Source organism: Choristoneura fumiferana, chromosome 4, assembly GCF_025370935.1.
Source record: "Choristoneura fumiferana chromosome 4, NRCan_CFum_1, whole genome shotgun sequence".
Taxonomy (NCBI): Eukaryota; Metazoa; Arthropoda; class Insecta; order Lepidoptera; family Tortricidae; genus Choristoneura; species Choristoneura fumiferana.
The window spans coordinates 7,192,017-7,216,777 of NC_133475.1; the positions used below are offsets into that span (position 1 = coordinate 7,192,017).

Genomic DNA, 24,761 nt, shown 5'->3' on the forward strand with positions numbered 1-24,761 from the left:
ACATAATAGACCAACCTTTACCAATGTGTTTAATTTTAGTCAAGTTACTTAATACTACTATAGTAGTATGAATGGTATATCCTCTCACCGAATAGGCAACATTCAGGTACTTTACTCAAATTAATAATTGATACGAACTTAATGATATCAGACTGAATTTATGAATAAGTGTTTATTTATATGATCCCGATATACCTATATTATATATGATATTTAAGTGAAGAACCGAGAATACCTCTCCTCCACATTCTCCTACACATTGACATTTCAACACTTACCATCAAAGTCTACACTTAATAATTTATCACATAAGCGTACTTATCTTATAAGTAATTACTTTGTAACATGTTCCCTCTCAAACGGTTATATTAAGACATTTGAACGTAAATTTCTTGGAAGGCGAATAAATCTTAATTATGAAGCAAATAAATGAGACGTATCGTTATGAACTGAGAAGCGACTTAACAGCGTAAACAAATGTAACGTTGGGATTGCGCTGTACGCGGGCTGCGTAAACCGCGTAAACGGGAATTACGACCAACACATTGTTTACTAGCAGCTTTCGCATCCGAAGCCGACGTAACTAGGTACATACCGCAGAATTATCCCAGTATTATTACTAAATCTCATTTTTAAAACCCATAGGTATTGAACTGAACGACGCGATCTTTATTATGCTCGAAACGACTGACAAATCTCTCTCTTTTTTTACAGGAATCGTGTCACAAGGATGTGAACAAATTGCCGCATGATGATGTATGATATCAATCATACGGAATATGTGTTTGAAATTTACGAGCCAAGATCTCAAGACAATGGATTTTTGAACGTTTCGCTCGGATCACCTAATTCTACAGCGTACACGAACGCAACATGGGCCGATTACGAGGGATGGTGTTCCACGAGTGCTTCGTCAGGAGAGTTCTTGACGTCGCCATTGTTTCAAGCGTGTGTTTACTTCATGTACTGTACAGTGTTTGTGGTAGCACTAGTGGGGAACGGACTAGTGTGTTTTGTGGTGCAGACGTCTCCGCGCATGAAGACGGTGACGAACTACTTCATAGTGAATTTGGCGGTCGGGGATATTCTCATGACGCTGTTCTGTGTGCCGTTCTCGTTTGTTTCGATGCTGGTGCTGCGTTACTGGCCCTTTGGCGCTATTATGTGCAAGGTGGTCAACTACTCGCAGGCCGTGTCGGTGCTAGTCTCCGCCTACACGTTGCTCGCGATCTCCATCGACCGCTATATGGCCATCATGCGGCCGCTGCGCCCTCGTTTGGGCAAAGCGGCGGCTAAGCTAGTGGTGGCTGCGGTGTGGGGTGGAGCGCTCGCTACAGCGGCGCCAATACCCTGGGTATCCACACTCCAGAGACCGACCGACTGGTATCAGTTTTGCCAAGCGTGAGTAAATCCCATGTATGTATGTGTGTCACTAATGCCAAAAGTTTTCGTGTTTGAGACCGTTTGATAGAAACAATGTAATTTTTACAGAGATATTTGCCTCGAACAGTGGGAACAGGTCGAGCAGAGTTCGCAGTATACGTGTGCGCTGCTGGCGCTGCAGTTTGTGCTCCCGCTGAGTGCGCTGGTGTGCACTTACGCGCGCATTGCGCACGCGGTGTGGGGCGGCCGCCCGCCCGGCGAGGCGCAGAGCGCGCGCGACTCGCGCATGCAACGCTCCAAGAGAAAGGTCAAAATACTGATTTTTAAAATCACATCGTTCGAACTTACCATAACAGAGTACGTAAATATCGAAGTAAACTATGTGTACAAGACAACTTACGTACATAGACAAAAAAAAGAAACAGACACAATTGACGAACGAGATTCTTGTACACAAATGACCGTGATTTTGTCCACAGATGATCAAGATGATGGTGATGGTAGTAGCAGTGTTTACGGTTTGCTGGTTGCCTCTTAATGTGTTCATTGTAAGTATTTTTCTCTCTTATCATTGTGCGACCGAAACGCTTGCCGTACAGTGGTTATCTGGCAGCGCATCACGCGAGCTGGTAGGCAGCTAGATTTTTTCGAGTACATTTAAACGCAAATAAACTTTTCAAAGAATAGACAAGACGCCTACAACTTTAAGCATTAGAGTGGATTCAATTTCGCTCTCATCGTTTAATGTTACCGCTTATTAGCATCTTGATCTGCGGTGCAAGTGTGATTGCTTTTGTCCGGAACAAAAGCTATCCTGTGCCTTCAATAGTGATCAGCATGGCATTTGGTCAGGGGCAACAAGGCTTAAATATGCAATAAACTATTAGTCGTAGTTAAATAGCTTAACTGGCGTGATTCTGATTATAATTCAGGGTGTGTCTAAGAAATCAATATAACAAAGTTATTTCTTGTTACCGAAATTTGGCCTCCGGCCTACTTAGCTTATTAATTAGTAAATCCACCCTGTGGTGACCGTGTGTTATGCGGGATCAGTCACGGATGCACCAAATTTGTCTAAAAGCTTGAATACCTACATGAGCTTGATATTCTTATTCTCGCTGTGGCTGTAGTGGCTAGTAATCAGTCAATGGGACATGCAGTGGCTGAGGGTTGTGCAAGATCAGGCGCCAGGCGAGTCACGGGCGCACTAAGGTGGCTTCAGTCTACTTTATAGTCTGTCAAAAAAGAGTAGAAATTAAAATGTGGCAACACTGTAGTGGCATCCCTTTCAAACCCTGTCAAACCAAAAAGGGAGGACACTACAGTGTTGCCACTTTTTAATTTCTACTCTTTTTTGACAGACTATAACTTGGTATTTTCATTTTGTATAGTGCCAGTGGTCTTTGGGCATGGGGTGACTGTGTGGTGTGCAGGTGCTGTGGACGGCGCACGAGGGCGACGCGGAGTGGGGCGCGTGGCCGGGGCTGCCCTACGCCTGGTTCGCGAGCCACTGGCTGGCCATGAGCCACTCCTGCTACAACCCTATCATCTACTGCTACATGAATGTCAGATACAGACGCGGATTCAAACAGGTATTGGTAGAATTAAAAAATATTAGCACATACCTGTAAAATAATCTTTATAGATACCTACCGGTATATTTAGCGGAACTTAGCCGCTTGCTGCCAGTGGACCACAACTCGTTTACCGTAGCTTCTACCGTAGTTTCGTTTAAGTAGGTAAGATAGTTTTAGTATGGATGAAGACTCAAAGCTAGTGGTCTCGCAGAGTCTCACTCCCATTTTGCTTCATTTCATTTGTAATTGTTTTATTTTTGTACCTAACGGATGTTTATTTTTGGGTGAATAAAAAAATCTTACAGTTAACCTCTTTTACCTTTTTTCTCCACTACCACAAGTGCACGACGGAAGATAAAAGGATTGTGGTTTATTGATATGGGCGGATGCTCATATTTCCATATCATTAGTGGAGACAAAGTACCTAACGCTTGAATCTGTCTATACCTAGTGATAAACAAAATAGCGATCAACAATAACCTACTAATAAATTACGATGAAATATTTTCACAATATCTATGGCTAGTGGAAATATCTCTGATTTGAATGGCGATATAAAAAGTTCTAAAATTAATCGGAAATATTATTATTACACCCGCGGATGCTGCGACCAGATTGCGTGGCCGGGGTAACAAATAGACCTTTCTTCCAATTCTTGACATATGAAAAAACAAATATGAACCCAAGTTATTACACGAGGCGATTTAGAAACTCAATTATGAAAATTGATTTTTTTTTTATAAAACCTGGCGTATCGAACGCCGCACGCGCTACGTGGACACGTTTTCTTCTAAGTAAAGTACCGTAAGTATTATTTGGGTTTATGAGGAACAGGCCAGTTACTTTGTACTATAACCATGAACATCATACTTTAGGATCATGTTTGTACTTCTTTAGGGTTCCGGAGCCAAAATGGCAAAAACGGAACCCTTATAGTTTCGTCAAAACCGTCTGTCTGTCTTTAACGTGATTGGATATCCGATCATGTTGGTTTCACCATGATCGGATATACCGTTTTAAGTTATTGCTGAAAAACTGCGCTTCTCAACAAAAGTTTAAATGTTTGAATCCTAAATTAATTGTAAACATCATTTATTGTAACAACATTTAATGCAAATAAAATATATTTCTATTTCTATTTCTATTCCTAAGGACGTAAGTGCCGTGAAGATACGCTATTTTTCTGGTAATAGATTTTAAGACTGTAGTAAGTGTTTTATTTGTATTATAACGCACATAACATTACTTGATTTTTTTCGTAATGGCTACGGAACCCTATCTTGGCCGGTTTTTGTTATTATTTGATAAAAGTAGGCATAATAAGAGGCGCCGTTTTTCATCAAAAATAACGTGACTGTTAAAAATATGCTAATGATTCGTTTGTCTTTGCCGTAGTTAAGAATAAATTACGGAATTTTGAAAGGAGACATAAGAAATTCGTTTCAGTAAAAACACCGGTTGGGTAGTAAATACACTAAGTAATTCACTTTTTGCACAACATTTTAACTATTCGTTGTTGGTTTCAAGCATATATTTATCTGTAAAATATTAATTTTGAACTAGTAACTTCTACGTTTACAATACATAGGTTGTCTCAGAAAACTATATTACCATTTGCTTCAGAATCTTCTTTTATTGAGCAATATTTCAGGACTACTGTGAACCACAGATATATGTAGATAGGTCTATCTATATCTGTGCTGTGAACGCTGTGTATTCTGAGACCCGGCGTCAAATGTTTAATGCAAGAATTTTAAACTATAATGTAATGACAATCAAGAAAAGTTGACACTTATTGATTGGACAATATGTGCAAAATTTTGCTCGCGACTTTGGAGGTTAAATATATTTTAAATTCTTTAATAACTTGAATTATTCATTCACAGGCATTAGGAAGCTTGCTTTGTATGAAGCTGGACATCCGTTCTCGATCTTGCCATCGCTCCAGTATGTGCGACGGGATGCCAATGTCAGGTAATTTAATTAGAGATTTATTCAAAAGATCCGAGAATATTATTTTTTACTTTCCAATCCAGAGATATCCGCTACTTAACAATGTCGTAAGTATAGATAAATTGAACTGTCGTACACAATCTATTTCATATTACTTTGAATCCCGTAACTGTTTCATAGTAATTGTAAAGACCTGTTGTGAGTTTGACCTGAGCGGTTTGGTTAGGTTTTTAAACCTTATAATTAACAGAAGTAGATACTCGTAGAGTACCTACCTATTTAACGTTATCATAATAATTTCGCTGTTTCGTAAAAAGTTTAAAATTTACATAGCATTTGGTTGTGTTGAATATTTCCGTGAATACTTACTCAAGTGACTAATCAGATTTAGTAACTCCCATCACGTTTCTCAGGATTATGGTAATGTAGAGATATCTAAAAGTATGAAAAAGAAATCCATCGCAATCCCTCCCATCCAAAGCAATACACCACACGATATTCTTAGCATTGCAAGGAATGCATTATGCTAAACTATCCAACCCTACTCTTCCTTCGTAATATTATCTTATCTGACACAGGGTATGCCTTATAGAACTTTAAATGGTTTATGTCCTGTAGGCTGGCACTCACCAGTGTAATACAATACAATACAATGACTCTTTATTGTACTCCAGAAATAGTACGCGATACGGAAAACAGGTACAGAGAGAAAATTACCAGGTAATAGTGATAAGGATAGGTGTACTATAATAAAGCAATTTTGTGTGTTTGTCACGTTTTCTTATATGAATCATTAAGGAAACTATAGGTCTGTTTGTATTTCTTTGTCTACAAATTCATGTTTATATATGACTGTTTGTTTCTCAATAAATAAATAAATAAAAGTAAGGTAAACATAGGCGGCCTTATCGCTAATAATAATTATTACATTCATAATGACTTATTTTGATATTGAAATACTTTATACACCCCCTATTCTATTTTTTTACGGTGGAAGCGTTTTCGCTATATAAGAACTACATGAACGTTTAGTACCTACTACTTTTTCTCAATAAGACTATCTACGAATAATCTATATAATAATATATAAAAATACAAGTCCTGATTCATTCATCACTGAATCATCAACGACTAGCCCAAACCCTTAAACCTAGAAATTGCAGAGAGGTTCCTTTTATGACAATCATGTACACAAGATAAGAAAGGATTTTTCGAAATTCATCCCCTAAGGGGGTGAAGGGGGGGAACACGTTAGTATGTAAAATAGTTATTTCTAAAGTTATGACTGCGAAATTTTGAAAAAACATTTTGCAAAAAATATAATTGAACATGTATTTCGCCATCTTTGAAAATTCTACCCTTAAACGGTAATAAGGGGGGGGTGAAAGTTTGTATGGGAAAAATGTTATTACCTATTGAAGACATCATTCTAAAACTTTGTGAAATTGCTCTTAAACATAAATAAAAAAACACGTGAACAGACTAGGTACATCTTGAACATCTCTTAAGATGTCATATTTGTATATGAATGCAAATTCAGGGGCAGTTTATTTACGTTATGGCATAAATTATGCATCCTGTATCAGTTCCAAGAGAAGCAACCCGGAATCGCTATTTGGTTAGCATTAATCATTTACTGTTTTGAACAGCAACATTTCAATAAATAATTACATCTAAATTAATGGTAACCCTCACTTGACATAATTAATTTCCCTGGTTGTTAATGTAAGTAGACAAATTTATGATTATTAAAAAATTATAATAATAAACGTTTATTGCAGGCAAAATCCACAATTGTTTGTAGTTACAAAATCCTATAACTATGTTAACACAATTATCCTATACATATTGCGTTTGGACTCCAAATGTACAAAGTGGAGTGACGTAGCGTAGTTGGGGCGGGAGAGGCGGTCCGCCCCGGGCGGCATATTTAGGGGGCGGCAAAATACCATAAAAAATAATGGTATGTGTGAAGTTCCCAATCCGCACTGGGAACGCGTGGGAACTACGGCCCAAGAATTCTCAATCTGAGAAGAGGACTGGGCCCAGCAGTGGGACGGGTATAGGCTGGGAAAAAACTAGCTTCGTGTATTCCGGGCATCACGCACATGGCGTTTCAAGGAAGGACCTACTGTAGTAACGTACGTAAATTTAAAATTCCTTTGTTTAGGTAGGCACATTCCCTACTTTCATTTCTGGCTTGAAAGAAGTCCCAGCTGCTTCTTTGTAAATAATGAAATGACTCATTAAAAAAATTTGTGAACTGCTGTTAACCATGACATCTACGATATGACACGAATGATGTAACGAATATTTAATTTACTGGTCTGTTTAATTTTCTCAGTTCAGTCCTTTTTCCTTAACAAACCATTTATTTAAAACTCTGCGGAATGCCTCGAGCGGCGCAAATAAAATATGTAGGCATCAGTAGTGCCTACATTTTTGAACCGTTTGGGGTAGAAACCATTGGTCACTGGGATTTGAGTGCATTAAATATTTTTAAATTACTGTCTTCCAAATTAATTGCGGCTTCGGGTGACCAGAGGGCTGGCTTTTTCTTAGCACAAAGAATAAGCATTGCCATACAGCGTGGTAATGCTGCCAGCCTTCTGGGACCTTACCACCTGGCAGTGATTATGGGCAACTTTTTATTTATAAGTTTAGTTTGTATGTAGTTTTAGTTACTTTTATTTTGATTTGTACTGTGTTATGTTGGATTAAATAAACAAAAATGTAAAAAAATACAATACAATACTTGCGTTATATTATTAAATGTAGTTATGTTAGCATCTGGGACTGACCCCAGCTTACAAAAAAATATAGGAATCGACCGCCTCAATATAGACGAAAGGACAAGGTTAAATAGAATATTGCGCTCCCTTGCTATTCCGCCAAATTTATCTACCTGACTGAAGTCAGCTTGCCTTCAAAGTACCTACTTACGGATGAAGTTGAAGGAAAATATCATAGTTGACGGTGAAATATTATCTTGTAAAGAAAGTTGTCCACATCCGAGTAATGGTTGTAAATGTCTGGAACGACTCTTAAATGAGCAGTGCCTAGAGTTGTAAGGGAAAGGCGGAGCCTACTGCCTTAATACGATTGATAGCAATTATATATTCTGATACGAGTATTACCATCCTAATCTGTGACTTTTAGAAATAATTATAATTACTTGCTACTGTGATTTAGCGTACCATGCAGGCGGATACTTAACATTAGATGTACTATCCATAAAATGCTTAAAATGCCATAAATAACTTGGTAACGCAATCATATTTGAAAGTGAAGACAACAAAGGCATTTGAATACATTTATATGGGAAAATTATTCAATTAAGACGCTGTAAACTGCGTTGACTTCAAAAATGATTAAACATTACCGTGTGTTTTTTTTTTCATAGTAACATTGTCAAATCTATGCTAGTCCCACGTATTAGGTCCCTTAGGCTTCGAAATTGGAAACCGCGATGAACATTGAAAAAGGGTACCCCAATTAAATTGAATATGCAAGCATTGGTTGACCGCAGTTTGATGTTCTTAGGGAAACGGCAATAATATAATCATGGGGTTTCCTGAGTTTATTGTCGAAATCTATAAGAACGATTTACACCTCATAACTGACATTTACTTTAATTTACTAGATTTAACTATTAACTTTAGATACACCAAGACCTTTACGAACATTAACAACATTGATATTTTCGATTTTTAATTTACGTATTTTTGTAAAGTTTTTCCAAGTTATCTACATATTATATGCACATAAAAAGTACTTACAAGAAAGTGACTATCGGATCGTGCGTGACCTGACTCTTTGCTTAATTTTTTTCTTTATGTGAAGTCAATATAATATATTACAATATTACGTTCTTAAAAGTTTTTCGTGACATTTAGCACTTTGACGTTCTAAAAATTGTACCATTTTAGCAGTATATTATTTTTGCTTTATTAGATTTATTATGAAATAAACACATCCATACGAATGTGTTTTCGTTCAGAAAAATACATTATTCAGGAAATTGACTTTACCAAAACATCGAAGAGCGTAATTACCACAAAAGTGATTACGAGATTTGCATATGACATCAAACGAGATGTGAATGTTATGTGTATCCCATTGTAAACGATAAGAGTAAATATGCAATAGGATTTTATTATTATTATGATATTACCGGTGATTACCGGTAATATCATTCTAAACAGTACACATTTCGCAAGGCAGACTAGTTGCATATGTCGATATGGATAAGGCACATTTGTGTGAGGTTACCGAACCCGTTATACTCGATCGCTTTATCAATAAAAGTTCTTAGAACAAATTTAATTTAAAATTTCACGACGATAAACGATTTCGCCGAGAATGTCGGGAGTTCAAGAAAGTTTTTTGCTTAGTGTATAAATTTCAAAGTTTCGATGCGTGGCTGGAGGTCGAACTACCGGACTCATCGTACGTCTTCGTGACGCAGTTCTTTTTTTCAGCAGCGTTACTTCGAAGTTTCAGAATTTAAAAGTTCTTCGTAAAATTACACTAGCCAAATATAATTGCAGAATTATCAAACGTTGTTGAACTTTTCCTATGATGACGTGTGTTTTATGCTGCCCAAAACATAGACTCTACATATTTCTTTACTGCTGTTGGAAAGTATTATACGATCGACAACGAATTCTGCGTGTGTTGTATTTGTGACATATGTATACCAACCAAGGTTACTGCGTATCAAGGCGAAATTGGAAAAGCCACGACAATTAAGTAAAACCAGTTTCCATTAAACAGATCAATTCAATTATTTCTGAATACTAAAGCTCGCTAGCATTCGACTCAAACAGCTAAGATAATGATGAGTGATGCCTTGGTTAATTTTTATGACATTTAGAATAGAATAGAATAGACAGATCTATATCTTGCACAGAATTTGCCGACAGCATTTTAAGTGCAATGTCCGTAGCTCGGTAAAGTTAGTTAACAGAACAACTTGACCGTTGAACTTGACCGTACAATTGTATATTGTTGCTTTGAAAATTCTCTAGGTTAACAGTGTCGGAGATTCGTAAAGTGATGCGTGTAAAGATAAGTTTAGACTACGGCACTTTACACGATACACAAAGTGTAGGCATGAAGTAACTCTATATTATGAACGTGGGTGACACGTATGTACAGACAGAGAAGCTCCATGTAACTTAAGTTACCGTCTATATTAATTAACATTGTAGGCGCTTTGGTTCCATACACTTTTAAGCTTATAATTGTAATTTTGTGGATAAATAAATACACTGAGTGTACCGTGCAAAGTGTCATAGTCTGTCTGAGCAGGTTACTTAGTACTAAAAGATCTAATTTATTTATCGCGATGGTATTGCAATTAATTGTAGATATCCATAAAATATTTCAACTCTCCAACTTTACCCAGTTAAAACACCACTTGCAACTTTTAAAAACTTTTAACGAGAGCTGAGGGGCGCGCTGATCTCTATATTGTTACTCGAATCAGGAAATGAAGTTATTGTAATCTAAAATACTGATTATGGTATTCCTGAAATCATTGTTCAGTTTGAATGGATGCAAATAACTTTTCGGGACCGGTGGCTACACGAACTGTCTGTAACTCTTTTTGAGGGATAAATTTAGTTTTTGGACAAAGTAATTTTAGTTATTTTAAGATTGAGTTATTGCCACAATGTTGTAATTTGTCTATGACCTGGCTTTATTTGCATGCTATGCCAACTGTACTTATGCCAAATACCATTTCAATGTAGTAAAAAGTTTTTTTTTATTAAAACATTCAAATTGGAATCATTATCACAATAACGGCGACACCGTGACTGAATAGCGGATTGACTGAAAATTTAAATTAATTTGACCTTTTTTGCACTGGGCCCAATAGGTAGGTGCTAGAAGTGAGGAAAAAATATACGATATGCAAATAATAAATATGTAGGTACTCTCTTTGATTTACTTACAAGGCAGTTCAATTATTTTGACCCAATTTGAGGAGAATAACTTTTTATTGTTGCGTTGTGCCTTCCAACATAATTGGAAAATGTAACAGTTGTTTTTATTATTCTGTACTTCGATTCATTAAAACATCAAGAATTTAACAGTCAAAGCGGGCTTGTTTTCCAATAATCCAACACTAATATCAAAATAGAAGATAAACGTCAAATTTTATCTTTTCTTATCTAATTTTGTTATTTTTACCCAGAGCCTTTTTTTAGGGTTCCGTAGCCAAATTGGCAAAAACGGAACCCTTTTAGTTTCGCCATGTATGTCTGTCTGTCTGTCCATCCGCGGCTTTGCTCAGGGACTATCAATGCTAGAAAGCTGTAATTTTGCACGAATATATATGTAAACTATGCCGACAAATTGGTACAATAAAAAAATCAAAAACAATTTTTTTTAGAGTTACCTCCCATAGTTATAAAGTTGGGGTGATTTTTTTTTCTCATCCAATTTTGTAGTGTGGGATATCGTTGGATAGGTTTTTTAAATCCATTAGGGGATCGCTAAAACGATTTTTGATTCAGTGATGTGTTCACTAAATATTCAACTTTAAAGTGCAAATTTTTATTAAAATCGAGCGGTCCCCCCTGTAAAATCTAAACCAAAGGGGGAAAAAATTTGGAAAAATTCAGAGTGGTAGTAAGTATATCAAACTTACAAGGAAAACTATAACAGTTAAGCTTTCTTGTATTGAGAATTATTAGTAGTTTAAGAGTAAATAGCCACCTGAGGTATAAAATATACCTAAACTTGGAATATTCCGTACAAAATACAAAATCCTTAGAAAAATATTACTTAATTTTTTCGTAAAGGCTATGAAACCTTATTTCGGGCGTGTCCGACACGCTCTTGGGCGGTTTTTTGAAAATGAACTTGTCACAATGAATTACACTGCTCCCACAAAATGCATAACCATTTTGCTCGTATCATTCAATTTTATTAAAGTTTGTGGCTTCTGCCAAACTGACTAGTTATTAATTTATTGAAAAACAAAGATGTAGCTACACATTGACGATATATTTCTACGTTGACGATTTAACTGGTTTGGCCCTCATGAACTATGTAGGAACTTATACAACTGAAATAAAACGATCCGAGAGCACTTCGTGTCAGTAATAATCCAAGCAAATTAGGGAAGTAGTAATATCTTCTATATTATTACCTACCGTTTAATTTCAAACTAATTATTAAGCCTTCAAATTTGTTGTTTAATGACAGTCTAAATAATTGCATTGCAATAACTTTGAAGGCTTAATAATGAGTTAAACGGTAGGTAATAATATAGAAGATATTGAATACCTACTTCCCTAATTTGCCTGTTATTATTACTTTCACGAAGTGATCTCGGATCATTTTATTTTCAGTTGTATGAGTTCATACATACTTCATGAGCGCCAAACCAATTAAATCGTCAACGTAAAAATACAAAGCAAAATGCGAGCGTATTCTATCGCAAATAATGTGAATGTGATCTTAAACAGATTTGTAAATTGTCGTACCTACTCTCGGTATACTGCTATTATTACCATGAAACTCAAGTTATACTGATTTCTCTAGCATGTAAGATAACCGTGAGTTTGTTGTTTGTTGTTCCAGCTTGATATGCGTGAAACTTTCCAAGGCCTACCTACCCTGAGTTAGTTAGAAATTGACGAGATTTCATTTTTTGACACCTGAAAATAACTACAGTCGAAAGAGTTTTGCCTCATGAATACGGAAAAATATTTATTTTAATTTATTTCTCCATATTTAAAACATTACAAGGAGTTAAAAATATATATCTAAATTTGCCAATACTACCACAGAATAGATAATAATATGTTTCCTTTGCCTTTTTCACCAAAAAAAAGGGCTGTCATAATTTTTAATTTGACATTGATACTGACTTGATATTGACACTTGACGGGTCACGAACGACCGACGTGTTATTGTTATTATTGATTCAATAATTACGTGTTCGGTTACGTGGGTGCACACTCACCGGGGTTCAGCTGAAAACCAGCGCTGCAGCTCTGGTTACAGGGCTACGGCATATGCTGAGCTGAGTCCTTTTGGTATCACACTACAGCACAATATCTCTTATTTTCCTCTCTTCTCCTATTTATGTTTTTACTGTGTTTTTGTTGTGATGTAGTGTTTTTCTTGTCAATAAATGTTGTGAGTTTGAGTTTGAGTTTTGAAATAAGATTTTAGCAGCCCGTAGTAGTGATCGAAAAGGATAGACCCGAATATTCCCAGATCCGAATGGATAGACGAAGTATATACCCCTCCGAAATATACCAAATATTGTTTCGTGCCTAATTGCAAAAATTATTCATCAAAGGAACCGGATAAACATTTCGTTCCAAATCGTCAATGTTATGATCATCCGCCTTATCCGTAAGAAAGCCGGTGTCGTATTTATGTGCAGACAGTATCAGTATCCGTCGTAGAAGTCATATATTTTAAGTTTCAGAGTAAGAAAGAACCTAACCGCCTATTTACTCGTATGCAAACCACACGCCACGCACAACAAAATTTTGACAACTTCAACGTCAGATTTACGTCATCACTTTTTTATAATAGACACTAGACTAAAGTAATGGATCTATTGTGTGGTAGTATATTGGAGTTATGCCCTTTTAGAATAAGCACATCTTAAAAAAAATGTAATAAATTAATTATAATCCTAGTGAAAATTTAAAACTATCAGCGTCTTTCTCCTTCCAAACAGAATACAGAGAACGAATCAAAATATAGTCTTAGAAGTATGAAATCTTGACAATTATATTTACACCTAGATGTTAATTAGTGAGATAATATCCTTACAATAAGTACGATGGTTCTTTATTGAACACAATATTATATTAGGAAGTAATGCAAATAAAATAATTATATAGCAGCAAGAACACTCGTGCAAAATCTCATGTTTATAAACATAGCGGCTGATAGCGGCTGATTTTATATACATAGGTACAGTCAAGGGCAAAGAGATATCGACACGGCCAACGTTACAAAAATATGTATACATGACTTTATGCACTTAACATTAAGGCCGTGTATACATATTTTTGCAACTTTGGCCGTGTCGATATCTTTGCCCTGACTGTACATCTCAATTCCGTGGGAATATCGGAAGTGAAAAGTAGCCTTCATTTCCAAGATTAATCCAAATCAGCGATATTAAAGTGAACAAGTAACAAATAAACACACAATCCAAACTTTCGCTTTTAAGACCTTGGGGCCTTAGGTAGTAAGAATTTAAATGCGAAATAGTATCAACCTCAATATCACAATGTCATCAAACAGTTCGCGAGTTTTTCCCAGCTAATGACCCTGCTCGACAGTACTTACACAGAGTGTCAATTAAAAGTGCCATGTAACATAGGTTAGAGCAAGGGTGCGCGCTCAATTTTTTAGGCTCTGCTCCTAATTGAGATTCATTGTATGCCGTAGCCAGGAGACGCCAGATTGTGCCATCGTTGCTTTCGTGACCGTGATACGTATTGTTTTTTTATTTATTTTTAGTTTAATTCTATTTAGTATTTTATGCAATAATTAATGTCACGAATATTTTTTTTTCTTTCTTTCTTTTTCGCCGGAGTTGCCGAGTTGTATCGTATGAAGAGAACGATAACCTAAATACTACAATTAATTCAATGCGTTGACTATAAAACCCTTCAGTGCTTTAGTTTGTTTCCCGTTGATATTTCCGAGTGACTTAAGTTTTAATACGTGTTTAAAAAGGTGTAAGACGGAGAAAAAAAATCTAAGAAGATTTGTATAACTGTGCTTGTTTATACTTGTAGTTTATTTTATTTTGCGGCGGAGATGTCACCTACCGAAAATCGGTTATCATTAAGGGCTATCTTTTATCTTGAATGCTGCCCAGAACAGAGATCTATTCTAGTGTTAAAATTGAGCCATGCGCTGAGGTTGTTGAACCATTAGTTACATGAAGTCTACATAGATTAGGTATATATGTATTAGGACAGTACAGTACATTACGTGGCCAAGACGTTTGCGCTTACTATTGGCACTGGTTGGTTATTCTAGACGTCCAGTTACCGTATATACCAAATTTAATTCAAATCTTTCCGGCCGTTTATAAATAAAACATGTTTCTTAGTTTACAAATTATCTATTCATGTAGTTTTTATATAAAGAAAGAAAGAAAGAAAAAATCACCTCCGTACAATATTTAAAAAAATACAGTTCAATAATATTTTTTTGTAAAAAAATCCAATACAAGCTTTTTTGCTGGCGGTACTTATTGCCCCTGGTTACCAAAGTAGGTAGTCAAGACGAATCAAATGAGACCAAAATCGATGCGGTCGTGTCGTTTTATTACAGAGTTCCTATGGCCAACATCTAACTTCATCATCATCAGATCAGCTCTACGTCATAATAATATTGCATTGTCATCGGATTAATACATGCATGCAAAATTTCAGCTCAATCGGTTGAAGATATCCACTTAAAATTTAAGTTGAAATATTAATTCCACCCGAACAAACATAGATAGTTACATTACATTACAAGTTAATAAAAACATATCACCAAAATGTAAGCACTAGGTGCAAGTATTTTGAATAAAGAACAATTTTAAATTCTCATCCTATTAGGATGCCGCCCTGTCGGGGCTGAATAGCGCTTTAGACTCTCGCCATGCGCCGCGGCAGAAAAAAAAAGTGGCTGAACGCGGTAATTCGGCCGACGGCGCGTACTTTTTAAATTTTGACCTGATGAATTATAATAACGGTCATTTTTTAGTGCATAGAACATTAAACACAGCGGCTGTGCGTGCTTTATTGAAGTCGGCTTTTGTGAAGTGTGTGTAGTGTGTGTCGGAGGTTTGTGGATCATAAATTCTTATTTAGTCTTAATACTGCACAAAAAATAAACCACGGTCTTAGAGACAATTATTATACTATCGAAGGTTTTATAAAATAGCACTAATAAGTAGTTAAACATTAAAAACAACACAAGGGTCACTCGCGTAGCCCCTAGCAACTGACGGCCGTCATCTTGGCAGCCTAGCAACCAAAAACCGCTGAATAAAACACGTTTCTTGTATGACGACCCCTTTAATTTTTTACTTTTTTATTTTTAGTATTTGTTGTTGTAGCGGCCACCATACCGGCGTACCATATTCTGTAAAAAATTCAAGTGCCTAGCTATTACGGCTCAAGAGATAGAGCCCTGTGACAGACGGATAGACAGACAGACTGCTGAGTCTCAGTAATAGGGTTACGTTGGCACCCTTTGGGTACGGAACGCTAAAAATTATTTATTATGGTCCCAACAGTACCACCACCATACATAAAAAACAAATAGTGTGTAGGATTTATTTATAGCGGTCAGAAGGTCACCGACGGTGCTGGCTGAAAATCAGCGCTGGGGCGTGCTCTTAATGTCTCAGCATTATGCTGAGCCAGTGTCCGATTCACAACCGCAATGACAACTATCTTACTACCTATCTATACTATCGTACTTAATTGTTGTGTCTTGTTTAGTGTTGTCTATTGTTGTGTTGTGAATAAATGTATTTCATTCTTTCTTTCCGTATTATTTTAAAGTAGTAACAAACATATACACACACAGTTACAAGCTAGTCTCACGCATTTTTTTCCTCGCAGAAATGATCGGCATGAACGGTGTGACGCGTCGCGGCACTCTGTCCAGCTGCGCGTGCCGTATACAGCGCGCACCGACGTGCTCGTCGTGCGCGTCCGTGCGTCGAGTGCGCGCGGCGCCTGCGCCGGTGCGCGCGCTCTCTGTGCGGACACATTTCAACTAAGTGTCATCATTAGCAGACGGAAAACGTATTAAACAAGGGCACCTCAATTTACAAAGTTATTGGATGGAAAAAGAAAACTTGTAATTTGTTACCTAAATGTAACTCTGACTACATAATATAACACCTGGCAACTAATTAAGCGCGGGCAACACGACTAGGTCGGTACCATCAGCCAAATAAGTGGTCTATCAGTTTTTAAGGAGTTTCCATCAAATGAATATGTCGCTAAAGTCGAACTTTCAAGTTAAGAGACACGTCTATTGGCATTGTTGTTTTATGAAATGTCAACGATTATCAACTTTAGGGTAGTAGAGCACATATTTGGCTGATGGTACATCTGCGAAGAATCCGTTTATCGCTATTCTGCTCGAATTGTGTAATTTTCCGGGATAAAAAAATTCCAATGGCCTTTCAATTGTCTCAAACTCAAATCTACGCCGTCAAATCTAAGTCGGTTCAGCGGTTTACCTAACTATCAGATAGACACACAGATCAACAGACAGATAGACAGAGTTACTTTTGCATTAATAATATTAATAAGAAATATAATATTAGCCGGAAGGCGTCTATATATTGTTGGACAAAATCCTCAGACTTAGAACGGCATAATTAACTGACAACTTGCCACGTGCTTCCACCGACTGCCAACAAGTTTCGCAATGCCATCGGTCCGCCTAGTGGAGAGACTTGCCAATGCTGCGTCTTTCAGTTCCTGTTGATACTCGCGAAACTTTTTCCCTCAACGATTATCCGATCTTTGATTTGATTATTTGATCTTATTGCAGCCGAGCTATGTGACTGTATTGTAACCTAATAAGAATAATATTTCACCTGAATAAGTACTCTGTGTGAAAGGTTTTTTTTTATGAATATTTACTTGAGGTTGACAAAGTGTTACAGTAAATTTAGATATCGAAGACATGACGCTTTTTCTAATGCACATTTTTAGTGAATAATCTGTGGGATGTTTAATTAAACTTATTCATTACTACTACAACGTGTTTTGTTTTCATTTTGTGGTAGGTACAAAACAAAACACATATCCTCTGAGATCTCATCGTTGAAAAACATAAATTATGTCTTCAGGTGGTAGGACCTTGTGCAAGGTCCGCCCGGATTGCTACCACCATCTTGCTCGCTAATTCTGCCGTGAAGCTGCAGTGCTTGCACTGTTGTGTTTCGACGTGGAGAAAAAGACAGCCGGTGAAATTACTGGCACTTGAGGTATCCCATACCCATCGTAGGCCTCTAGGTTGGCAACGCATCTGCAATACCAGGTGTTGCAGGTGTTTATGGGCGGTGGTGATCTCTTACCATCAGGAGGGGAGGCCCACTTGCTCGTTTGCCATCCAGTCGAATAAAAAAAATATATTAATGTTCTTATAATTCGCAATTTAAATCGGAGATGCAATTGATTTGCACTAGCTCTTATCGACCAGATTACTTAATGATCGGAGATCCTAATTATAAAGCTTAAGTTCCTGGATCCTCGATCGTCGGTGGCTGACATTATATAAATACGAATAGTAAAAATACGAATGTTTATTCTCGAGTCTTGGACGTTCAATAATAATTAAGTATGTTTATCCGTTGCCTAAGTACTACCCATAACACAAGCTTTGTTTACTTTGGGACTAGGTCAATTGTCAATGTGATTGGTCCCGCCATATTTATTTCTTGATTATTATTTTATTTATCCACTGAAGGACGCTGCTTGTCTCCTGGGAACTATGCCGTCGACTGACATTTTTAAAAATATTTTTTGTTTTTGTTTGTTAATTAGTTGTTATAAAAATATGTTGTAGTAGCTAAAAAAAACATGGCACTATCTTTAAAATTAATAATATTGGTTTTAATAATTAACATACACGTACGCGTTTTCTGATTTATTCTATATTAGTAACCAACATAAGTAAGGCCTCCAGTTGGATGGTTGGCACCTGGCTTATCGAGCCAGTTGTGATATGGATCCATCCTAGAGGTATTGCGATTAAAAGTGCGAGCAGTTCATGCATTTTCTATAGTTAGGTACGAATTGTTTTGTTAATTTCTGTCAAGTGTGACCTTCTGTCGTGTATTAATAAAGCATCGCATAACAAACAAATTTTATGATCCAACGTAATCCTCGGTATAGATGTTGTGTATGTATCACAAATTTATATCCAGTGGAGACGAGCACGTAAATATTTGGATCAATGTGTATATTTTCGTCAAACAGAAGTAGCTTGTACATGCAGTGAATTATAGAATACCTACCGTAGAATTGAGCTACACGTTTGTACGAGTATGCATAACTATCATTTAAAAAAAAATGTGGTTAAAAACCTAAAGTCGTTGACCAATCCTGTATCATTTTGTTTATCTTTGGCGTTGTGAAGTCCAAAACCGCTCGTTTTTATTCTCTTAACAATTATTAAGAAATTTAATAATATATAAGGAAGTAATTCATTTGAAAGTCAGTAACAATATACATCTTTTTTGTTTCTTTCATTAAAAATTTCCCAAACAAATGATCAACGAAGCTAATGTGGTTAACAGGCATCCTTATCCTGGGGTGCTAACGGAACCTTATTACTATTACTTTTTTTAGGGTTCCGTAGCCAAAATGGCAAAAACGGAACCTTTACAGTTTCGCCATGTCTGTCTGTCTGTCTGTCTGTCCGTCCGCGGCTTTGCTCAGGGACTATCAATGCTAGAAAGCTGTAATTTTGCACGAATATATATGTAAACTGTGCCGACAAAATGGTATAATACAAAATTCAAAAACAACTTTTGTAGAGTACCTCCCATAGACATAAAGTGGGGGTGATTTTTTTTTCTCATCCAATCTTATAGTGTGTGGTATTGTTGGATAGGTCTTATAAAATAATTAGGGGGTTGCTACGACGATTTTTCGAATCAGTGATTTTTTTGCAAAATATTCAACTTTAAAGTGCAAATTTTTATTAAAAACGAGCGTCCCCCCTCTAAAATCTAAACCGGTGGGTGGAAAAATTTGAAGAAATTCAGGATGCTAGTAAATATTTCAATCTTACAAGGAAAACTATAACGGTTAAGTTTTCTTGAGAATTATCAGTAGTTTAAGGGTAAATAGCAGCCTAAGGTATAAAATATACCTAAACTTGGAATATTCCGTACTACAAAATACGAAATCCTTAGAAAAATGTATTAACGTATTTTTTTCGTTTCGTGACCGGTTTTATAACCTCTCAAGACTATTATACTAAAGAAATTACAATTTAAACTTATTTGATATAACAAGTTGCTACGGAACTTTCTCTATGATTGTGTCCCATAGCAACCCTTACACACTGGTTAGCCAAAACTTTGTTTGTTGTTTGAATCACATGTCGATGGAAGTTTAAATTGATTTAGATGAAATGTAAATTCAAGCCGTTGTACTCACAGTCTCACACACAAGCTAACGGGTTTTAGGGTCTGCATTACTTCTTACTAACACTCTTGATAAAGTGAACAAGAGTTAAAAAGTGAGTCCGTTTAGTGTCTATACCCTATAAACTGTTTGAAAAAGACACAAATATTTTTTTATAATTTTATGATGTGCAATTGTGAAGCGTTCATTATGTAACGTATTTTTTTTATTTATTTTTTTAACGGCTGGAATATTCCACATTTTTTTTAATAGCATAGTGCTCCCTTGATTTTTTTAGCGGCGCAGTGTTTAATAACGGGTTAATCTGATAAAAATTCTCTACGCGACCACACGCCACCGGCACTATATCAAGTCGATATACGACGCGCTGTTCCTATGAAATGTTACGTCGTATTACAATGGAAATAACAAGTCGAACCCCGAGCGAAATGTTAAGGGGTCAAAAGCGGTACGGTGCTTACGTCACTGGCTTTTGGCGCGTTTATAATATATACGTATGGCGCGTATACATTAGATATACGGCATAGCACCTGTGCCTTTTATTTGTACTTGCCTTTATTAAACTGAACAGGTACTAATTAACCGTTATCATTTGTTTGGAATACAACCTCTTAAGTTGTAATTTTGGCACAGTTTCGAGTTAAATGTAATGTTCATAACAGCAACGGTTTTTTTGGGTGAAAAATTGTGATTTGTAGAATATACCTCGTTTGAGAGTGTTCTTGCAATGTGTTGGGGAAGTAGTTACTAATTATATAAACATTTATTATCTACAATAGAAGGAGGGGTGAGTTACTGTTTAAAAACATTTCATCATTTACTTAATTTTTATTTATTTTAATACAAGCTTTTTTCGCTGACTTCACTTTCGTTTCCCCTGAAATTGAACATACTCGCAAAGTTGATGTTTGTGTCGTTAACTATTGCAGAGTACCCTTCTGCGGAGATGATCCTGGCTCAACCACCAAAATTATACTACCAGATTATTTGTATTACGAGTATCAACGAATTTATATAAATGTGCCAAATTTCAGCTGAATCTGATGAAGTGGTCGGAAATGGTTTGCAAATTTTGAAACCACAACATGCAAATTTACACAGAACGTTATATGTTAAATAAAAGTTTGTAAAAATACAGGGTTAGGTACAACAACTCAAAATATAAAAATGTAGATTATGAAATTTACATCTAATCTATAGGTACCTTTGTAATTTCAATTGCTGAATTGATTTTTTTTAATAAATAAACAAGTAGGTTTTTATTCAATTAAATAAGATTACGAATACACATATTTAGAAAAAATAACCATAAGTAAAACTTAACTATAATTTGATTTCGATGAAATTTGTTATGGAGATAGTTAGAGACATGTTTGAGACCCATTAAATTGCACAGTTTTCGCAGAATAGCGAACAAATAATTCTTCGGAGACGAAGTCACGGACAGCAGTTAGTTAAATAGTAAAAACTTACCAAAAAGGGCATCATAGAAAGCTGCATTGATTTTAATTTATGTCAGTGTTAATTGCCATTTGAAAAAGTTTGCATATGAACTTTAATCTCGTCCGTTGGGACGTATTTGTCAAACTTTATCAACTTTCAAAGCCACCTAATTAATCGATAATGAACTACTTTCAACATTCACCATATTTTTGCGTGAAACAATATGATTAAGAGGTTCCAAACGCGATTGCCATTTACAGAAATAGGCAGTTGTCTCACCGCCGGCGATTAAACGATTGGCTACCGACTATTTTCTCGCTCAAGAAACGAACAAAAGATATAAGATCCTGTGTGAGTAAAAGAAACACACATATATTAATAGTTGATCCCAGCGACTTCCGACGAGAACTCTCTCTTACATCTTTTGTCGCAGCGACAAGAGCTATAAAAGTCGCTGAATTATAAAACTAGCTCAGCAATGTTAGCTTGGTGGCCGCCCCGCTCGAGCGAGTGGAGCGAGTAATCGCCCGTCGCACTCGAACACTCGCTTACAGTCGAGCGACAAAACTACACTCGCTTCTCGCTGCTCGCCCACTCGTTTCTAGTTACTCGCTGTATTGTTTTTGTTTGTTTCTTATTAAGTCAAACAAGCTGAGATATGCGGTGCATAGGAGAATTTGTGTCTGTACACAGGTGGTGTAGCGGTATAGCACGCAGCACGTAATGCTGAGGACCTGGGTTCGATTCCCAGCGCTGGTTTCTTTTTCTGGTTTTTCTGTGCATTATGTTTCAGTTTACATTTTCGATAAACATCTTTTTATTTTTATTTATTTACATTTATATTCAGAATATCACTTATCTTGTTCCTAAATTAATAAGAACACTGTTTTTCTTTTGTTGTATGAATCAAGCATACTTAATACTCTAACGGAACAGCGACGTAGATGAAATAACCTAGCCATAAACTAACCTAACCATAAATAAAAATACTACAGTATTTTTTGCTGACTGTAGTTTTTGTTGACTGTTACTTGTGACAGTGCAAGTACATTTGCATACCAAATTTTAAGTCGATTGCATTAACCGTCGAAGAGTTCTTTCCTGCGAAGACGATCCTGGCCGGACTACCAGGATGTCATTACTAGATTATTGTATTGTCACGAGATTTCCATAAGTATTCCAAAATTCAAGTTAATCTGACTACTGTAAGTTGGTCAAATTTAACTTGCAAGATTTGATTACAGACAGACAACGGGACAGGTGAAACTAAATAAAAGCTTGTAAAATGAGGAATGAACCATATTTTTATCAGCTAAGCCTATAAATGTTTCGTCATGATACTGTTTACCCTCAGCACCCTCACAATTTTAGCAGCTCATTACAGCAGACCGGATGAATGAGAAACTTTCAGAGTATTCTTTAAACAGATGAGAAAATATACAAAGAAATAATGCTCAAGCCAGGCTAATTGTATGTATTACCTTTGTAAAGAGAACACAGAGAAAAATGAATACTTTATCATAAAGTTTGGTAGGAGAAACAAAAATATTAGGTACGAGTAGGTATGTGTATTATTGTTACGAATTGAAATAAGCAATATTCTTTGTTAACGTAACAAGCTGGCTCACTTGAATATTCTATTAATGATAGGCAGTATTCTTTTGCTTTTACAAAATAATGTTTTATTTCTGGAACACAAGAGATTTAAAAAAAATATAAGAGTAAAATTTTTCTTAGTAGTAAATGTTTGTATATTTCAGGAATACGTATTATATTAATTATGGTTAAATATTAATATAGTTATTCGCTTAAATATATGTTTAAAAACAGTCTTCAATAACTGTACTAAGGCTGGAAACAGTGCTCGACCGACGGTACGTTCTGACCGTCAGCGCTGACCGTCGGTTGCGAAAATTCATTCAATGCTACGCTGACGGCGAACTGCGACGCGTGTATTACTATGCAGTTCAAAGGTCGGTCGCTCCGTCAGCACAGCACTGAACGCATCCATACAATCTCATAGCTCGTCGGTCGACCAACGCCGCGCGACCGACGAGCCGGACCGACGGCTCGACCGACCGTACGCGCGCACCAAATCTCGCGCGTACCATCAGCATAGCTGTGTGCGCATTCATAGACTTGCATAGATATAGCTACGCTGACCGTCGGTCGAGCACTGTTTCCAGACTTAAGTAAAGCCCTACATTTCTAATGAAAACCATAATCAATGGGCTGTATGTACTTTAGTAGGTACAAACTTTTATTACCCATTAGCTACGAGTATTAGTTTTCAAATCAAACCATAATTAGATCAATTTGCGAGACTGACTTTATTGATTTCTGTTGTTTAAAAACTCAATTTTGAGTGCTATTTTTTTGACTGATTACGAAATCGGTTGTTTCACAATTACTTTGTAAATGTAAATATTATTAAATATGTATCTTATATATAAGAGGCAAAATGTAAAAACTTAGGCGCATGGGTTGCATCTTTTGACTGATATATCCGTGAATCTCGGATAACATAGCAAAAAATTTGGTCGTGCCATTTTATAACATGTTTTGGCTTTTGTTTTAAGTGACAAAGATTGTAGTTTAGAGAGATCTACAGTTGCACTTCTTGCTCCTAAGAACTTATAAATACTATTACTGTAATCAACACTAGTCTGTATCATAATAGAAATAATTTTATAAATATTATATACTGAGCGGCAAAAATCTGGACTTCAAATGTATGCAATAATAGGTAATTTTGTAGGCAGAGTGGGCCAAATTTAGTGCCGGTGAGTATATAATATATGATAATTATGTTTACAATAGATTCTTTTAAATATACATAAGATACGTTGTATGCGACGTAAGACTGATTTGAACTAATAAATATTTTAAATCAAATGCGTTCTGTTTCTGCCTTAATAAGAAATAAAGTAGATGGATGTCTCAAGTGTTTTTAATTTATGATGTATTTTCACTGGGCTGGATTAAAAATTTAAGTGATTTTGTTCGTAAGCTTGACATTTCCAAGCCAGATTTGTCTAGAAATGTTCTAGACTAAATAGATTTAATATTTACGAACTATTATACTTAAGAGGAGCTCTGTTTTCGAGATAACAAAATGACGAGAAACAAAGATACGAGTGTGATAAATGCAAAAAGTTCCAAAACAGTTAAAGTTGGATGTGTTAGAATGTCACAAGACAAAAATACACAAATGTTTCAAGGCCAATGGCAT

At 36.2% G+C, this 24,761-nt stretch overlaps 1 protein-coding gene across 1 annotated transcript in view; it reads left to right on the forward strand.

The window, feature by feature from the left end:
- LOC141427388 (RYamide receptor-like) overlaps positions 1–22,140 on the forward strand; it is a 46,496-nt gene extending 24,356 nt beyond the window's left edge. The window contains exons 2-7 of the mRNA XM_074086746.1: positions 715–1,401; positions 1,492–1,690; positions 1,863–1,931; positions 2,817–2,975; positions 4,847–4,934; positions 16,532–22,140. Of these exons, the coding sequence (XP_073942847.1) occupies positions 749–1,401; positions 1,492–1,690; positions 1,863–1,931; positions 2,817–2,975; positions 4,847–4,934; positions 16,532–16,692 (1,329 nt within the window). The 5' untranslated portion in view covers positions 715–748 and the 3' untranslated portion in view covers positions 16,693–22,140. The remainder of the gene's footprint in view (positions 1–714; positions 1,402–1,491; positions 1,691–1,862; positions 1,932–2,816; positions 2,976–4,846; positions 4,935–16,531) is intronic.
- The last annotated feature ends 2,621 nt before the right edge of the window (positions 22,141–24,761 follow it).